Source organism: Gambusia affinis, linkage group LG17, assembly GCF_019740435.1.
Source record: "Gambusia affinis linkage group LG17, SWU_Gaff_1.0, whole genome shotgun sequence".
NCBI lineage: Eukaryota > Metazoa > Chordata > Actinopteri > Cyprinodontiformes > Poeciliidae > Gambusia > Gambusia affinis.
Window position 1 is genome coordinate 7,240,653 of NC_057884.1, and position 17,388 is coordinate 7,258,040.

General features: G+C 40.2%; 1 protein-coding gene across 12 annotated transcripts in view; it reads left to right on the forward strand.

Moving 5' to 3' along the window:
- The window catches only part of dab2ipb (DAB2 interacting protein b), a 156,417-nt gene that overhangs the window by 118,602 nt on the left and 20,427 nt on the right, over positions 1-17,388 (forward strand). For all 12 annotated transcript variants that reach the window (XM_044144563.1, XM_044144564.1, XM_044144566.1 and 9 more), the window contains 5 exons: positions 8,539-8,683; positions 12,107-12,251; positions 12,463-12,699; positions 12,832-13,033; positions 14,794-14,981. In XM_044144563.1, the coding sequence (XP_044000498.1) occupies positions 8,539-8,683; positions 12,107-12,251; positions 12,463-12,699; positions 12,832-13,033; positions 14,794-14,981 (917 nt within the window). The remainder of the gene's footprint in view (positions 1-8,538; positions 8,684-12,106; positions 12,252-12,462; positions 12,700-12,831; positions 13,034-14,793; positions 14,982-17,388) is intronic.

A 17,388-nucleotide genomic window follows, 5' to 3' on the forward strand; every position in this document is an offset into this window, starting at 1 on the left:
CAAATCCAGCTTTTCGAATGCAGATGCTCGCAAAAGTTTATTTTGTCAGATTATAGCCTCAACTTTTTATGTATCCTTTTTTTTTTTTGTAGGGCACATATGTGAAAAAATATTCAATTAAAATTGTAAAAAAGTGGATTGTGCATTTGCACACAGCGACCTTGAAATCGAGTTGAACCCACTGCCTGCAGGACTCACTGTATTAGTAAATAATGTCCACTCATGTTTAATTTAATCACAGCATAAATACGGTGGAGTACATCATCCACACACAGCTTCACGAAGACCATCAGAAAGGTCAGGTATGATGTTGCACTGGTTCATCCGTCATCTGAAAATGGAAAGAGAAGGGCTCAACTGGAGATCTGGAGATCTGGAGAGCATTAAGTACAGAAACGGGCCCCATGGTGGCGCTACAATAGCAAAAACGTTCCGCATCTCAGGTTGGAGAATCTGTTGACAGACGTTGCTTTATAAAATCCTCTCATCACCAGACTCCTGTTGCCGATCGTCTCCATGGAATTATTTAACAAGCGCCATTTTATACTTGTTAAAATACAGTTCTTCAGTTGGAATAGATGCATCCAATTAGAATCGTTTCACATTAAAACTTTATACATATGTCATTCTTAAAATTTGCACACGGTCAAGTCCAGTTTCTTCAGGAATTTCAGTTTAGTGTGAACAAATCCAACTTTTTTAAATTTTGCCGACAAAACATCCCGTCTGCAGACGCATCATCGTGCCAACTGTAGAGACGTTTGAAATACACTTTTAAAACGACTAGTTGATTTAGAGTGGGAACCTTCGTTGTTGTAATGTGATTTCACACACCTGACAGCCATCCGCTGACTCCAGCAGGCGCTTGCAGTTGGCATGAAGGCTCAAGTGGCAAAATTTACACCAGAGCTCACGCTCACCGCTTACATTTTCAACAGCACTAAGTTAGCATCCAGTTCATCTCTCCCCATTTGTGTTTTTGTTGGTTTCCAATGGATTTTTTCTATTGCTCAAAATCCAAATTGACTAGATACAAACTGAGTTTGTCTTCTACTTCCCTACGCAAGCAAAGGTAACTGCACTGTAAAATGTAATAAGTTCACTTTACTTAAAAAAAGTTAGGAAACCGATTGCCTCAAAATCTTCAAGTAAAGTAGCTAATTCATTTTAAGGTGTTATTGCTAAAAATAACTATGTTTAGACCACTCAGATAAAGGCAGTAAACCTGAGTGCCGTTAACTCAAAATCATTAATTGGGTTAACTGTAAAATATTCATTCAGACAACTCATGCAATGGCAGTAAACTTGAGTGCCGTTAACTCAAAATCATTAGTAAAGTTGACTATAAAATGTCAATTATGACTACTTCAAATTGTGAGTTATGCCAATTAAGCAGTACTCATAAAAATAAGTTATGTTTACACGTTTAAGAGTTCACATTACTTGCAAAATATCAGGAAACCAATTGCCTTGATATGTTCAAGTAAGATGAACCAAAAGTGTTAAGTTATTGGAACGAAGAGCCAACAGACAACAGTTTGAATGGAAAAAAATGTTTAATAATTAAACAAGTTTACCTTAAATACAAGGTTCTCAAGTGTGGTTACATACACACTAACCTGGAAACAAAGTTTTCCATAGACTTTTTTTAGGGAAAAAAAATGACACGACTTTTTTTCTAGGGTAGCCTTCAAACTAATATTGAATCCTTCAAATGGCCCTCAGTCTTTAAAACTTTGAGAATCCCTGCTTAAATGTCTTTGTTGACTGGTGTGAAACAAAAACTCAATTCTCAATACTAGAGCCCAACATTTATCATAACATTGATAAAGTAAATAGTGAAGTAGTGAAGTGAAGTAATGTTTCTCCTCATTAACATAAAACCATTTAGTAGTCTGCAAGTGCAATGATGCTCTCTCCAACAAAAAAAGAATCAAACAAGAAATAAAAATCACTTTTCCAATAAGGGTAAAGGTATCAACGGTATCAATGTCACATCACATTCACTCATTGCATCAGAAGATTTTTGAGTGATTGTATTTTTGGTTTTAGGGATTTATGTCCAAGTGAGAGAAGCACCCTTTGGATGAAGTCAAAGGTGTACTTCAGTTGTTGAGGGTACTCCAAATTCAGAGAATAAATAAGTCCAAAGAGCAAGCACATGGCATGTGGAAGATTCCCAAGATCATTCATGACAAGACTTCCTTCCAAAATGATGGCAGTACTTGAAGACTGGAGGTGCAGTGAGTCAGTGGAGGCCTGCCTGTCCTCAGGAATGATGGTCAGGATCCCAATGGGGGTGTGAGACACATCTGGGTCTTCGCAGTCCTAACAACAATAGAAGCAACACCACAATTACATATCAACATAACACTTCTTTAGGGTGACCAGACGTCCTCTTTTTCCCGGACATGTCCTACTTTTCAGACCTAAAAAAATGTCCGGGGGGAATTTAAAAATCGTTAGGGATTTTGGTCAACTGCCTCAAAACACATTACTGTACATAGCTTACAGTGCATTGTGATTACATTGCCACTCCGTTCCACTACTCCATTCCAGGTTTCTTTGTATGGCAAAGAAATCGGTAGCACATGTACACACATGTGCTACCGATTTCTTGTGCTACCGCTGGTTCTACACCCCCCGTCTCCCCCATCTCCACCCCGTTGGGCGCATGTGTGTCCGATTCTACCCCCCCGCCAACAAAAAAAGAAGTGTCCTCCTTTTCAGAAACCCAAATCTGGTCACCCTACACTTCTTCATCACGGCTGCTTCTCCTACAGTTTACAGCTGTCCCACCTATGGCAGTCTACTCATCATAAGCCTTCTATAACAGTACAGCGGCTTTTTTAACCCGCCAACATCTTTATCCTTATCCCTTTTCCTTTTTTTGTTTTGCGCCCCGGACAGCTTTTTTGCTCTGCCGCTCCATCTTGTTGCCACTAAATAAACATGATATTTTCGACTAACGTTAGTCCCAGGCATCGCTAAATCATTACATATAAAGTTAACCTCAAAACCTGGACTTACGGATGAATTATACGGCCGAGATAATGAATATAAGTTTGCTAAAAAACAGTGGGACTTACCGTGACAAAACTTAGCTGCAGCAACCGCCGTATTGTTGACAGTTTGGCGCTTCTTTCAAACACGTCGTCACTCGTCAGTGTCCAATGCGCATGTGCGTTCAACGAGAGCTGCCGAATGATGCCGAGTTTTTTGCTGGTTATGCAAATGCGTTTTGCTCACTCATAACTCCAAGTTCGGTTTACTTGCTGCTGATGAGTTTGATTACTTGCCTCAGTAGAAAGTTGTCTTTGCTAAGTTTAAGTTAGTATAGTCAACAGACTAGGCTGGAATGAGTTCAGGTCACTTTTCTTTTTGAGTACACTTTACTTTTACATTTTACAGTGTGTGTTGCTGTCTGTGTGAGCTGTGCTAAGAGTTTGCATGTCATTAATATCAACGCATACCCTATCTGTACATCTGTGCTCTGAGACTGTGAAATTTGCAAACGTTAGGAAGAAGGAAAAGCCATGTTTGCATATAGCAGATGTTTTGATTATAATGCACAGTGAAAACCGTCTCTTACAAAGAGATGTGATCTTGCAGACTTGCTGTGAAAAATAGTCATACGTTACTCAGCTGTGCTGGATTTCAGGCCAGTTTATAAAGTGTTTCACTCAATTAGTCCAACATGAGCTATTTTTATACGATTCTCCTGCAGATTTTGAGGGAACTATTAAAATATAGCAAAGAACAGTGTGCTTGCACCAACTGATGGTGAAAGACTCAACGAGGCAACACAAAGTGCAATGCACAGCTTTAATCAACAGTCAAATGTTTGCAATATTAGAACTCATTTGGCAAATGTGTTTCCATCTCCCCTTTAGCGCATTAACTTTGCTTTAGAATAGCTACAAATCACCTCAAGTGAGCGTAATTTATGTATTATTTTTTTTATCAAGCTTGAGGAAGTTTATAGGAATTTCATAATTTCCATCAACCTCTTTTAACATATAGCAAATAAATAAATAAAAGATGTTAATGGAAACTCGGTCATTGCTACATGTGCAGCACACATAACCTGTCACTAATCGTTGCATTTATTGCTTCCCATTCAGATTCCATTATATAAAACTGTTAAAATTAACCTCTTGATTATGATGTTTGAAAGTGGAGAAATAAGTGGACTCACTTAGGTAATTATTGCCTCATTGTGCATTTTAATGCTGCTGGGTTTTTTTTTTTTTTTTTTTTTTTTTTTTTTTTTGCCACTACAGATTTCTCTATCCGCTTTAAATAATTCATTGCTTCGCTCGAATCTTGTAGATGACCTCATCCACTTGACCGAAGTAGGCGGCACGGAGTCGGTCCGTTACCAGTGGAAGAAGAAATAAATGGTGTAATTTAAAGTAGCAGGCACGGAGGCTGAAGAAGAAAATAGTTTGGTTTTTTTGTGTGTTTGTTTTTTTATGCAAAGAACATTTAGTTATCTCTAAATAACTAAATGTTGTCTTTAATTTATCTTGAAAAATTTTGCATATTTCAAGCTAAATTATGCAGTTTTAATTTTATCAACCTGGTAAAATAATTTTCCCAGACTAAAAGCGTTTTGTCAAGGTGTGCTGCATGTCTCGATGTTTTGTTCGAATTTATTGTGATAAACCAATATAAAGTAGTATGTGATTTTATTAATTTTATTTTATCTCAAACATGACAGCAGCATAAAATAACACACATGAACAAGGAATGCAAAAGACACATGTTTTTTGTACTACAGTAATCTTAACACTCTCGAAAAATAGAAGAAAGAATATGCAGAGCAGTTAGAGCTTTGACAAACAGAAATGTATTGTTTTAGCCTCTTTTACTCTAATTCCCTTTAAGAAAATAGACTGCAAACATTTGCTGTAATCACTATAATGAAACTTGGTGTTGGCAGCATCGTGTTGTGGAACTGAGAAGATGGATCCAGCTGTTCCCTTACAAAAAAATCCCATGGAAATCACATGTGACTTTCACATGTGGTTCACACAAATTTTACATGTGAATGGTGTGAATCACATGTGAAAGCACATGAATACATGTGATTTTGGAACGTTTCGTGGTAAAATCACATGTGATTCACACATTTCCACGTGATCACATGTGATTTTCATGGGATTTTTTTTGTAAGGGTTACTGGAGCTACATCCAATAACAGCTGGATCGGGAGGAATCGGGACAAGTACACAACTTATTTTTCCCTAACTTTATAACTTTTTTCCAAAGGCAACATGTAGGACTGGATGTTATTTAGTGGCATCGGAATAAATGGGGTAAATACAACCACATAGTGTTGTTGATTATTACAAACAATAAAAATGATAATTTCCATTGCAGTGTAAACATTTGATTCTTATTCATCATGTCACATCTGCTTTAACTTATTGATATTCGTTTTATTTTATTTTTTTCCTCAGTTTAGTTCTGTGCATGTACACAGATTCTTACACGCTTGTGTTTTTTTTGTGAGGCCAACGGATGCATAACCAAAAAGACTCTCGCCTCAGCACATCAGCAGATGATCGGCTCCCCACGGTGCATCTTTGATTATTCAGCTAACAGGCCTCCGCAGCAAGTGTATGCAAACCTCTCTGCGAGGCGCTCGCCGCCTCCCCGCCTCCCTCTGCGTGCTTTAAAAACCCGTCACTCCGTCTCTTCTTCCTCTCCTTCGCTAATTCTCTGCCTACATCTATCTCTTGTCTCCCTCCCTGCTACACCGACTCCCAAGTTTAACAAGCTGCCAGGGGACTTACATGAGAGTACACCCAGAAATTTGTTAAAGGGACCTAAACAAAGGATGACTCATTCCCAGATGGCTCCATTTCCATCTCTTCAGATCTGACTTCTTGGGTTTTTTTTTTCTTTCCCCACTGGTTTTGAGATCTTTATCAAGTTAGGCAACTTTTTTTTTCTTTCGGGATAGATAAATAAAAGTGGCTTGATCACTGCAGGTGTCTGAGTGATGCAACAGAATGTAACCAAATCTTGTAATAAAGAATAATAACTTTTTTCAGTATGTATTCAGGTTCTGTATAAATCTGTCTCACTAAATATTTCCACATTTTGTTCTTAGCACCACAAACTTTATTGTATTTTATAGATTTTTCATCAGTGGCGCCAAGTTGAGATTAAAGTCCATGTTTATTTTAACTTCTTTTAGAATAAAATTTGCAAAGTTTTAATAGATCCCCCTTTATTCGCTACTTTGCTACTTTAATTGCAATTACAGCCAAAAGTCTTTGAATTGTCTTCATTATTCTATGAAAAATGGCTCAATTGACAGATTTTCAATTGGATTTCCATCTGAACTTTTATTATCCTGTTCTAATGGATGAAAGGTGAACCTCTGGACAGTCTCATAGCTTTGCATTTGGCTTCATCCATCTTCCCATTCACTCTGATCAGTTTCCCTATGCATAGTAAAGAAGAGCCTCCCCTTGTGGCAAAAGGCAAAATAGACATCTTATGGCTTTTCTGAACAAAAGCTGTCCTTTTGCTTCAGTCTTAATTTTGTTGAAATTGCACACTGAATTCAATGTGGGTCTCTTTTGGTTGTTGCTTGCTTTGGATTTTCTCGTTGGCTATCAACGTCAATTAAATCCCTCTTTTGAGGGTTTTGTTTGTAAAAAAAACAATCAAAACCTCTACTGTCTCACTTCCACTGCGTCATTAATGTAAAAATTGAAGGAATCTAAGTAGTACTGTCCATCAGTTGGTGTCCACCATCTTCCTAGATCTTTTTTTTTTCTTTGTGCCTGTGTGCCTTCAGAGTCACGTGACGTAAACTGATGTTCCATGAAAACTGCACAGACGTCCACCTGCAAAACTGCAAGCGCGGACATGTCGACATCGCCGCTAACAAGAAACATCCAAACAGGTTCTTATCCACCTGCAACATGGATGTACCCTGCATTAAGAAGAAGGATTACCAGCTTGTGAGCGTCAGTGGAAACTACACAACCTTAATAAGCAACAACATCGATATCAAAGCCGTTTTCTTGTATGGCAGACAAAAAAAGGTCCTGCAGAGTATAAGTGAGAGGAGGTGAAGGGGTAATTAAAGCAACATTGCCAGAAGCTCCTCGAGTCCTCCCCATGAACTTTCAACCCATTCAAGCTGGAGGTCTGTGAGAACAAAGATGGCAAGGAAGTTGAGGCAAGGTTTTAAGCGGGAAGACTTCATGGTCACTGTGATGACGGCTTTTGGTTGAGGAATGTGCTGTTTGCTAACAAGGCCTCTACTCCCAAGGCAACAGACACACACCCCAAACACTCTGTGTCGTCAGCGTTTCAGCCTTCAACAGTCTGATGTCATTTCTCTCATCAGTCATCTCCTCCCCCCCCACCAGGTCGCTTGTTCCTCGTCTTTTCAACTGCTGCGAAAAATAAAGCTCGCCATCTCTCTGTTGTGCTCGCTGCCTGATTGCTGAGTTTTTGCTCAGGAACAGTTTGCTTCACAGAAAAATTGTCTTTCAACTGTCTGATGAAATGTTTTTTATATTTTTTGTGACGTAGGTTTATTGTGAAAACAAGGTCAAAGCACTTTGCACAATAACTTTATCCTTTGCACTGAGTCTTGCCTTCGGAAACATGTTGTTGCATAAAGACACCACAAGTGGATGTGTGGCAAAGAATCGAGCTTCTGTTCACATTCTTGTCTGGTTACTGGTGCAGATAAAAATCTGTTGGGGTTCAATTCTCCGTTAGCTCACCTGAAATCAAGAGAAGCTTCTGTGCAGCACCGAGTCTGTCGATGTTTGTGTCTATTACATCACATAGACTATTAAAATTCTTCCTTGTGAAGATGTTAATGACTCTCAGGCATGTTCTAAATCCTTAAATAGCTGTAATCTTGTGCGTCTGCAACATTTTTGCTGTTGCAGACCCCATCTGGTAATCAAAAAACAAATGTAAAGTGGTATCCCCATTTTATCACAGTAGCAACACGGTTCGGAATCGTTCAGTCCTCAAATATTTTTAACGGGAAACCCTTCTGTGACTCGCAGATCAGATAAATTAAGATTGCGACTGCTATGTTTCTGAAAGCACGACCTTACAAAGAAGTGGTGTGTTTCCATAACAATGGATCACATAAGACCACTTTTGAGAATCCTACAGAGGATTACCGTCAGACAGCGGCTTCCCAGAGCGCCACAGAGCGTACAACACCACTCAGCTCATTTCCTCTTGTTTCTGCTCTTAAGCTTAACTGTGTCACTCTTGAACTCTCTGCAGGCTCATTATCGCACACTCATCGACTTTGTTTCTATACTCATTTAAGTTTGCAGCAAGTCTTAATTTTTTTTTTTTAAATAACAATAAAACCCCCCACTAATTATAGACTTTTAAAAAATCCTGCTTTGTTTCTGTGAGTGCGTTGGAAGTTCTTGGAAGTGGCCATCGAGTCAGGTTTCTACCTTCATTCCTGTACCCAGCTATTATGTCTCATCTCCTGACCGTGTTAGTTGACTGCTTTCGTTCCCTCTGCAGGATTTCCTCACAGATCTGATGATGTCTGAGGTGGACCGCTGTGGGGAGAACGAGCACCTCATCTTCAGGGAAAACACTCTAGCCACGAAGGCCATCGAGGAGTACCTGAAGCTGGTTGGTCAGAAGTACCTGCAGGACGCCCTCGGTGAGTAATCAGGGGTCATGATGACACACAACGGGGGGCTTAAACTCAAGATTAATCTTGATGTTTGAGCTTAATAGCTATTTGTTCATGTCTTCTTCTGCAGCAAGTACATTGCCAGTTATTGGTGCCTCAAGTAAAGATGTGTGACAAATATTTAAAATACCTTTAATTTATTGGAAAATGCAGAAAAAATAGCAACATCTAAGCTAGTGATTAGGATTTTTTTCACTATTTTTTCTTGCATGCCTCTCAAACAACCAACTGACATAATGATAATACATAGGGGTTGTTATGGTAACGCATTGTCTAAAATAAGGTTTTGATGTGGTTTTCCTGTCAGATTTCCTTCACTTCTTTCCTTAAATTTGGCCAATTTGCAAGAAGATCGCATTCTCACGGTGTAAAATTTTCCTTTTATTTATTTTTTTGCTCTTAGTTGACAGTTGCAGCAAACGTATCTCCGTAATCGTCTCTCCCTGTTTTTATCCGTCTCTGTTCTGTGAAAAGATTTGCCACAACAGCTATTCTCACATTACAAAACCATGATGACGGAAAAATAACCACCTCAACTTTTTTGTCATTTGAAGCCAAAGAAAATGAGGATTTGCCCTCGATTTGTGGTTCGCTTTGTGTTTGTCCTCGTTGCTGATGCAGTCTAGTCCGCCCTCATTAGCTCTCCCCACGGTGCGTCTTAGGGCAAACGATTGTGTTTTGTGAGAGAGTCTTTTCTTTTCAGTCCATGCTCTCGAACATTGAGCCAACAGTTATGTAAATGAAGAGTGAAATTAAGGACGCCAACGTTGAGATTAATTATGCCGTTCAGATGCTGCGGGGTTGGTATTCTGTACTGGAGTGCCATTGCGTATACTGGTTAAGATGAGATCAGCCAAATATAGAGGAACTTTTCTAGAAGACCTGCTGCGGAGTGCTCTGGATCGTAGGCTAATGTGACAATTTACCATCATACGATCTGAAGCACAAAGCCAAGAGCAAGCTTTAAGAGCATTCTGTGGACCTACATCTAATTAAAAATTTCTGAAATACATAAAAATGCCTGTTTACCAAGTGAGATTGACACCTGACACTTTTGATCAGCTTTACTTTAAGTGAACCAGAGCTTTTTTTTTTTCCTCTGTTGGCTCAGATCTTTTGTGCAGGTATGAATGCAAAAGTGAATTCTGACCAAGCAAACTGGACCGAAACCCAGTTTTTTTAAGGTGGTCTCGGCCCGCTTCTGAGCGAACTCTGGTGTGGTTTTCCTCTGCTGTGAATACAGATCGACCTCGATACAAACCGACTACAGCAAATATACGTTGATAGTATTTTTCTTAAACTTCACAAGTCACATTTGCTGACGATTGTGGTAAATATTAGCCCTTCAGCGGTGCTAAAGGTACTCCTGCATGTACCGATTGTGCTGACCTGTCGTTTTCTGCTTAGCATTGCTGCTGGTGGCATGTTAAGAGTCAGGGCACGTGGAGAATCTCGTCTCATTCAGCTTCCAGCAACATTTTGCCAACGCTGGAAGCAAAGTTTGAAATATCACATCGCGAAACCTGCATTGTATGAGTCGTCGTGATGCTCCAAATTGTATCGCAGTTTTAATAACAACGGAAATGCAGCAAGCATTCTGTTGCTCCCAGGTCTGTTCTTTGCTCCGCCCTCGTCATTTCAGATTGTCTCAGGGTTGATCTGCTGGAAAATACCCCACAATGGAGAGCCATACTCAAAAGGCTTGAGGCTACAATTGTTGAAAAATGTCTTGCAATTATGGTCAAACGTAGGGGCCGATTATGCTTAAATTTTTTGTAAACCTGTTTTTATTGCATCATTCTTGAGTATTTTAATGGGTTTTAGAGTGTCTGAAACAACACAAAGAGGTGTAGAGGTGTTAATTGCTTCACGGTGGCCCTGTTTTCTCCCCTCTGCAACATTAGCGACTGCGAGAGCTTTTCATGTCACCGTTTCTTCTGAGCAGATTAATTAACTAACTGCAATGTTCCACGCGATGTTCGCCAAAGGTTGAAACAAGTGTGTTTGTCCATCTGCAGCTCTAAAAATAAGCACTTTACATGCACTGCGTGCTCTTCTGTCTGCTGAATTTAGAAACGTACACAGCAGAGAGTTTAATCTACAAACAGTACACACATCTTCTCAGCGCCCATCACGGTTATCTTCGTACGCTGGCAGCGTCGACGCTTGTTGTGTGCGCTTACGTGCTTCACTGTGTGGCTTGTTTTACTGCTGGAATGTTGTTCTGTTTAACCTTGAGTTTGTCTCAAGGTTGACTTGGAGAAAAGTGGCCAGTTAGAGTCGCTGGAATGTTTTTTTGTCGGAATAAACTGTTGTGAATTGGTGGGGATGAGGAAAAGGGAGACAGAGACAGTTCTATTTCCTGTTCAGCGATTTTGATCTCAGTATCTTAATCTACTGCCAAACTGAAGCTGGTTTCAATTTATGGACTGACTCAGGCACATTTTATGTTGGAATTGGAACACAACATTCTCTTAAAAAAATTAAAATAAAATCAAATGCTCTTTTTGGAGAGCTAACCTTCATCATGGAATAGAACGAAAGTTTCCCCAACTGTTTTGAGCATGGATCGAACTTCCAAGACAAGATTGCAGTGGTTTATGATTATTGTTGCAGCATATTGGGTTTTGGGTGCTACATGAAGAAGACTCGTTGCAGGACTAGTTGTTTGTGAATGAGGTGTGGATTTATCATTAAGGAGAGAGCGCACTGACTTCATGCCGTGGCTGCAACGTCCTCATACCCACACCCTGCTGAAAAAACACTCGGAGGAATTTATTAAATGCTCAACTGCAATGGAAATTGAACAATCTATCACTCTTAGCTGGGGAGAAGCGCACACACTTCCAAAATGTGCATAAACTATCTGACTAAAGAAGCACAAGTCTTTACGGTACTCTGCACTATAAATCCAAACTGTTCCTATCACAATAATAAAAAAACTTAAAAGTCACATTATATAAGAGGAGAAAAATTTAATATAATTTACAATATAATTTACAATATAATTTACAATAAGCTTGTAGCGGTACAGAAATCTCTTTCTTCTCTGCAGGGAGCTTAGAACTTATAGTGGAGGTACAGAAACCACCCACAAACTTCATGGAGAAATTATGTACATTGTAATGAAAAATCTTTGGTGTTTAGCTAGTAGGAGTGCAGTAATAGATTGATTGCTTTCATTGTAGTTCGGTTTCCCAGATTTGTTGCAATACAGCCAAACTTGTTTTAGAAACGTTTGAAACTGTGGAGCGGGCTTAATCCGGCGTGAAACGTTGAAACGTTTTACCATATTTGTTCTTCTTTGCTGTCTTTCGAAAACACGTTAACTTGATATGTTGCCTAAAACTTTTTTTTTGTTTGATTTTTTTATTTTTTATTTTTCTTCAGGTGAATTTATTAAGGCTCTGTACGAGTCGGATGAAAACTGCGAGGTGGATCCATCCAAGTGTTCCTCTGGTGACCTGCCAGAGCACCAGAGCAACCTGAAGATGTGCTGTGAGCTGGCCTTCTGCAAAATCATCAACTCATACTGGTGAGCGCTGCAGTTCCTTCATCGGCCTTCTACATACGTTAGTCCAAGAGTGATTGCACACATTGTTTCACTAATGACGGCCATGCTCCACCACACATTTCGATTCTCAAGTGTTTTATTACAAAATCAAACCCATTTGTGTTTTAAATGAGCCTTAATTATTTAAAACATAAAGGTGCTACTTTTATGTTTCGCTTTGGATTTGCCGCAGTGTTTTTCCACGAGAACTGAAAGAAGTCTTTGCGTCGTGGCGGCAAGAGTGCAGTAGCCGGGGTCGGCCGGACATCAGCGAGCGGCTGATCAGCGCCTCGCTGTTCCTGCGCTTCCTCTGCCCGGCCATCATGTCGCCGTCACTTTTCCACCTCATGCAGGAGTACCCCGACGACCGCACGGCGCGCACGCTCACTCTGATCGCCAAAGTCACGCAAAACCTGGCCAACTTCACCAAGTGAGTTTTGTTGTCGATGCTTTTTCCCTAAACGAAGGCGACACCTTTTGTCCCGTGAAAGCAGCGCAAATCGAGGGCTACTTTTAGAAACTTTCTTCAAGATCCTTCTATGCATTTTCTGTCTGCCTTCAGATTTGGAAACAAGGAGGAGTACATGTCTTTCATGAACCAGTTCCTGGAGCACGAGTGGACCAACATGCAGCGTTTCTTGTTGGAAATCTCCAACCCCGAGACAATCTCAAACACGGCCGGCTTTGAAGGTTACATCGACCTCGGCCGGGAGCTCTCGACCCTGCACTCGCTTCTGTCGGAGGTGGTCTCCCAGATGGACCAGGTACGAAGTTAACTGTGAACTAAGGCTCCACCGTCGACTTGTGGGCAAAATATGTAACCACACAGATAAATGTGAGCATTCAAGTGTGCGTTTGTCAGGATTCATGGCAACACCTGGTTAAATATGTCTTATGAAGTTGCATCTTGATTCTGTCCTGTAATCAGTTGTTGGGAAGCACTGCTAACCAACATCATTTGCTTTTGCCGTTCCTTTTTAAATCAGGGAGATTGTGTGGTTAGAATCAGCATACCTCAATTATCATTTTGAGATTCAACTGTTTTGTTTGGTAAAGAAAGAATTGGTATTTTATCTAAATTGTTTAGTTTGTTTTTATACAGTGACTGCAAATCTTCAATAGAGGGCTGTTCCAAAACAGCCCTCTATTTTGGAATACAGTCCAAAACAGTCCAGTTTTGGACTGTTTTCCAGTCCAAAACTAGTTTTGATTCATTTAGGATCAGAGTTGACTTAAAATGCCCAGCAATGTCCTGATTTCAACCACCTGACCCAAACTTTCACCTCCAGATGAAATGTCAAGCACGGTGGTGGCAGAATCATGGTGTCATTACGGATCGTGGATTATATTGGTTGACTTTGCTGCACATTGTTGTGGTAAAGAGGGAAAGAAGAATCCTTAGGAAGGATCTGCCCAATCTTTAGCTTCAACACATCTCAACAGCTGGACAATAGGAATGTTTGCACAACTAGTGACACAACAACAACACAACAACAAAACATGTTTACGAGTGGATAAAACCGGACGAGATGATGCTTTCGCTCTGACCTCAACTCTTCTGAAAATTGACAATATAAATAAGCAGATCCCAGTTTAACTTTCTTTTGAAGATCATGATATGAGAAATGTTTAAGATGTTGTGAGATACGTGTTGTTTTTATGGGAGGCATCTGACAGAATATGGACCTCAAATTTCATGTTGGATAGTAAAGTTTTCTCTTATCGCAGCTAATTCTGCCAAGAAAAGTGATCAAATAACCACAAACAAATTATGTTGATGGTGACAGGAAGCCTGCGGATCCTCTCAGTTTACTAATGGACATTCATCCAGAGTGTATGCGTAGTTGTTAGTTGTGTAATCATGCTGCAATGGAAAAAAAAAAAAAGCACTGGTCAAAAGAATCAATAGGACACCAAAACTATTACATAAACACTTCCGACCAGAAATCTATGTACTTTTTAATCTACACTTTATCTTCTCAAAACAAGCTTTGATCTATACATTTTAAATAACGGACTCATTTGTGTGTAAATAATTCAGCTCTTTTTTTCTTCTTTTTTTTTTGCAAAGTGCCGGACAAGCTGATCAAAGATTTCCTGTGCGCTTGGCTTTGACTCCTACTTAGGCTTTATCTGCATGTTCATCCCAAATCAGTCAATATTTAATGATTTCATTACATAAGGGGGGCACAAAAGAGGGCCAGTGTAAAGTATTTACAAAGTAATGCACATTAGATCTGGTAGCTGCGGATTGCAGATGGTTATGCTGTTTCTAACACTGTCTTTTAATAATTCAGAGATCACCGTCTGGACGATCCTGCAGTCCACCAGGCTGCCCGTCCTGTTACATTATTAATCATGTTGTCTGAATAAGACGGTTGATTCCAAGGTGTGGGGGATGAGGGGGTGGGAAATAACGCGGTTTAAAAACTATGCAAGTCAAAAATCTAATTAATACCTAATCCCCCCGCGGATCCTGAAGAATCTTCCATCTGGTTCTGATTTTCATTGTGTGTCTTCACAGAGCATGGCCTCAAAGCTGAGTCCTCTGCCCAGGATCCTCCGAGAGGTGAACACGGCTCTTTCTAACCCGTCCTGCGTCCAGATGGCCCCCGGGCCGCCGTCGGAGCCCTCGGGTTCCCCTCCCGCCGAGGCCGGCTGCAGCATTTCCACCGGGCTGCAGAAGATGGTCATAGACAATGAGCTATCGGGGTGAGAGTCATCGGCGTCACGTCGTAGGCGCAAACCGAATTTATTTGTGTATCTATTAGTCCAAGACCCATATGAGGGCGAAACGCTAAAATATCAGCAAATCTGCTGACAGAAAATATTTCTGCGGGTTTTAACTGAAGAGCTCTCTGATTGAACTTCCTACACTATAAATAAACACGACACAGTTCTCAGTTTCTCTTCCAAATCCTTCTGTCAAAGACATTAATATACCCCAGTTCAGGTATTTTTAGAAATTTGACAATGACTGAACCAAACCTCGCCGAGACAGATCAATCTGCCCGCACTCATGGCGGAGAGAGCTCATTACGAGCTGATTGATCTGTGAGTCAGTCTGCAGTTACTGAACGCGTGAATAAAGACCGTGTGGCACACAAGCTCATTTAAGCTTTGCACTGACGTGTTAACTGTTATTTTCACGTCCTGATTTGGGGTCTCGTCACTGTCCTTTTTTCAAAGTCTTGCAGTTTTCACGTTCATTTTTGAAAAAATACGAGGACTAGTTTGAATGTATTCCGTTGGGGTTGTATTTGTTAGACGAACACAAAGTAGCAGATGATCGTAAAATTGAAAGAATACGACGCAACGTCCCGAAGCACACACGGAATGGTCTAGTCAAAGTTCAGGTCAAAATCAAGCAGCGAATCAGACAAGTAGCTCAAGCAGTCTAAACACAGTCACACAAGCTTTCTTCAATGATTTAAGGTTCTGTTACCCTATTTGTATGTTGTTTTTTTTAAACACGACAATCTGTTTCATTTTCACTCTGTAGTTGGACGATTTAGAAAAGGGTTTTAAGTTTGTGAAATTTGAAAGCACTCAATGTGCATATATATATATTGCATAACAGCCCTTCTTGAAAACATCATCATGATGCTGAATTTCCAAGACCTTCCGGATGCTTGAAAGTGGCAAAAGTGACATTTCTGCAAGACATGCAACTATCTACAAAAGAAAAGAAAAAAAAAGTATTTCAATTCCCACTGATCGGATCTATCTTGAAGCGCCTGCATGTCGTTGTTTGTGCATCCTTGGCTAGGCCAACAACAAATTCAGGTTGTTTTCTCTCCCTGTCTGTTTCAGGTCAATGTCTGCCAGTTCTGGCTGTGACAAGCAGCGAGAGTATCGCCTTTACTTGTTTACATCACCTTTGCAAAGCCTCTTTCTTTTTTTTTTCTTTTTTAATCTTTGATGAATACACGCTCACGTCCGCTCATGCTGCTCGTGTCCTCGCAGCACAATGACAAGGAGATGCTTAAAAAGATTAACACGACAGTGTGAGGACTAATAGCGGTGTTCTGCGATCTGCAGCCGCCGTCATTACAGAGCAGATGACAACATGTTGAGGGGAAACAGGAAGTGAGTCAGACAGCTTCTATCATTACGCTCATCAGGCTTGGGGATCAATGGAGCTAATTAACTGCTGCCCCCATTTATAACCTGATGTCACAGCTTCTCATCGTTACTTTATCGTAATAAATGTTTGCGCGCACTGATGCGTGCGCGCGTGCAGCCGCGACCGGAGTTCAAATGAGCTTCAAGATTCTGCGTTAATTGCTTCCCATCCGCTAACCTGTGACATGAAAAGGAGGAGGGGAGATGAGACGGCAGGAAGAAATCAGGCAAGAATGGAGAAGAGAACCAGGTGAAAAGAGAGGAAGGGTAAAGAGACTCGGGGAGAAGGACGAGTCGAGGGAGAAAAGCTGAGCGTGACGTGGTTGATAGGTTCTTGCAGGATGAGTCACAACTGTCAAAGTGGGACGTCTTTTTGGCAATCAGGACTCCATCTGTGAGTGGAGGGGAGGCAGGAAAGGAAAACAGGGCATGAATGAGAAAATGTTTGAGAAAAGGGATCAATGTATTTCTTTTTCCGCATTTAAAAGAGGCTCTGTAATGTTGCTGTGGTTTTTTTGTCCATTTTTTCCTTTTCTTTCAGTCTTTTCAGAGAAACCAGAGTTTCTATATTCACACAGCGGGGAATTATTTAATCCCACAAAGAACGTGGCTCCTTGAATACCTATAACATGAGACTTTTCTCCCTGGACTCTAAGCCTCACATTAGCTGGTTTAAGACAAAAATATTTGACACGATCCAGAATGATCAGCTGCATCCTATTTTTTAATTTTTTTTACTTTGAGTAAATCGGTTTTGTTGGCAAGCAGCTATAATTTACATGGTTTTCCTTAAAATTCTGTTTATTTCTTTCCAAATTAGACCAAAACTTTATTGCAGTAGAATACACACAAGTCAGCACAATGCTTATTAAAAATCTTTACTTTTATAATCTGGGATACAATTGAAGTGGTTGAAGTAAATTTATTAAGTGACATTGTCTACAAAGGTTCAGTCTCATGGAGTTTTATTTATTTCTACACAGGAAAACAAAGA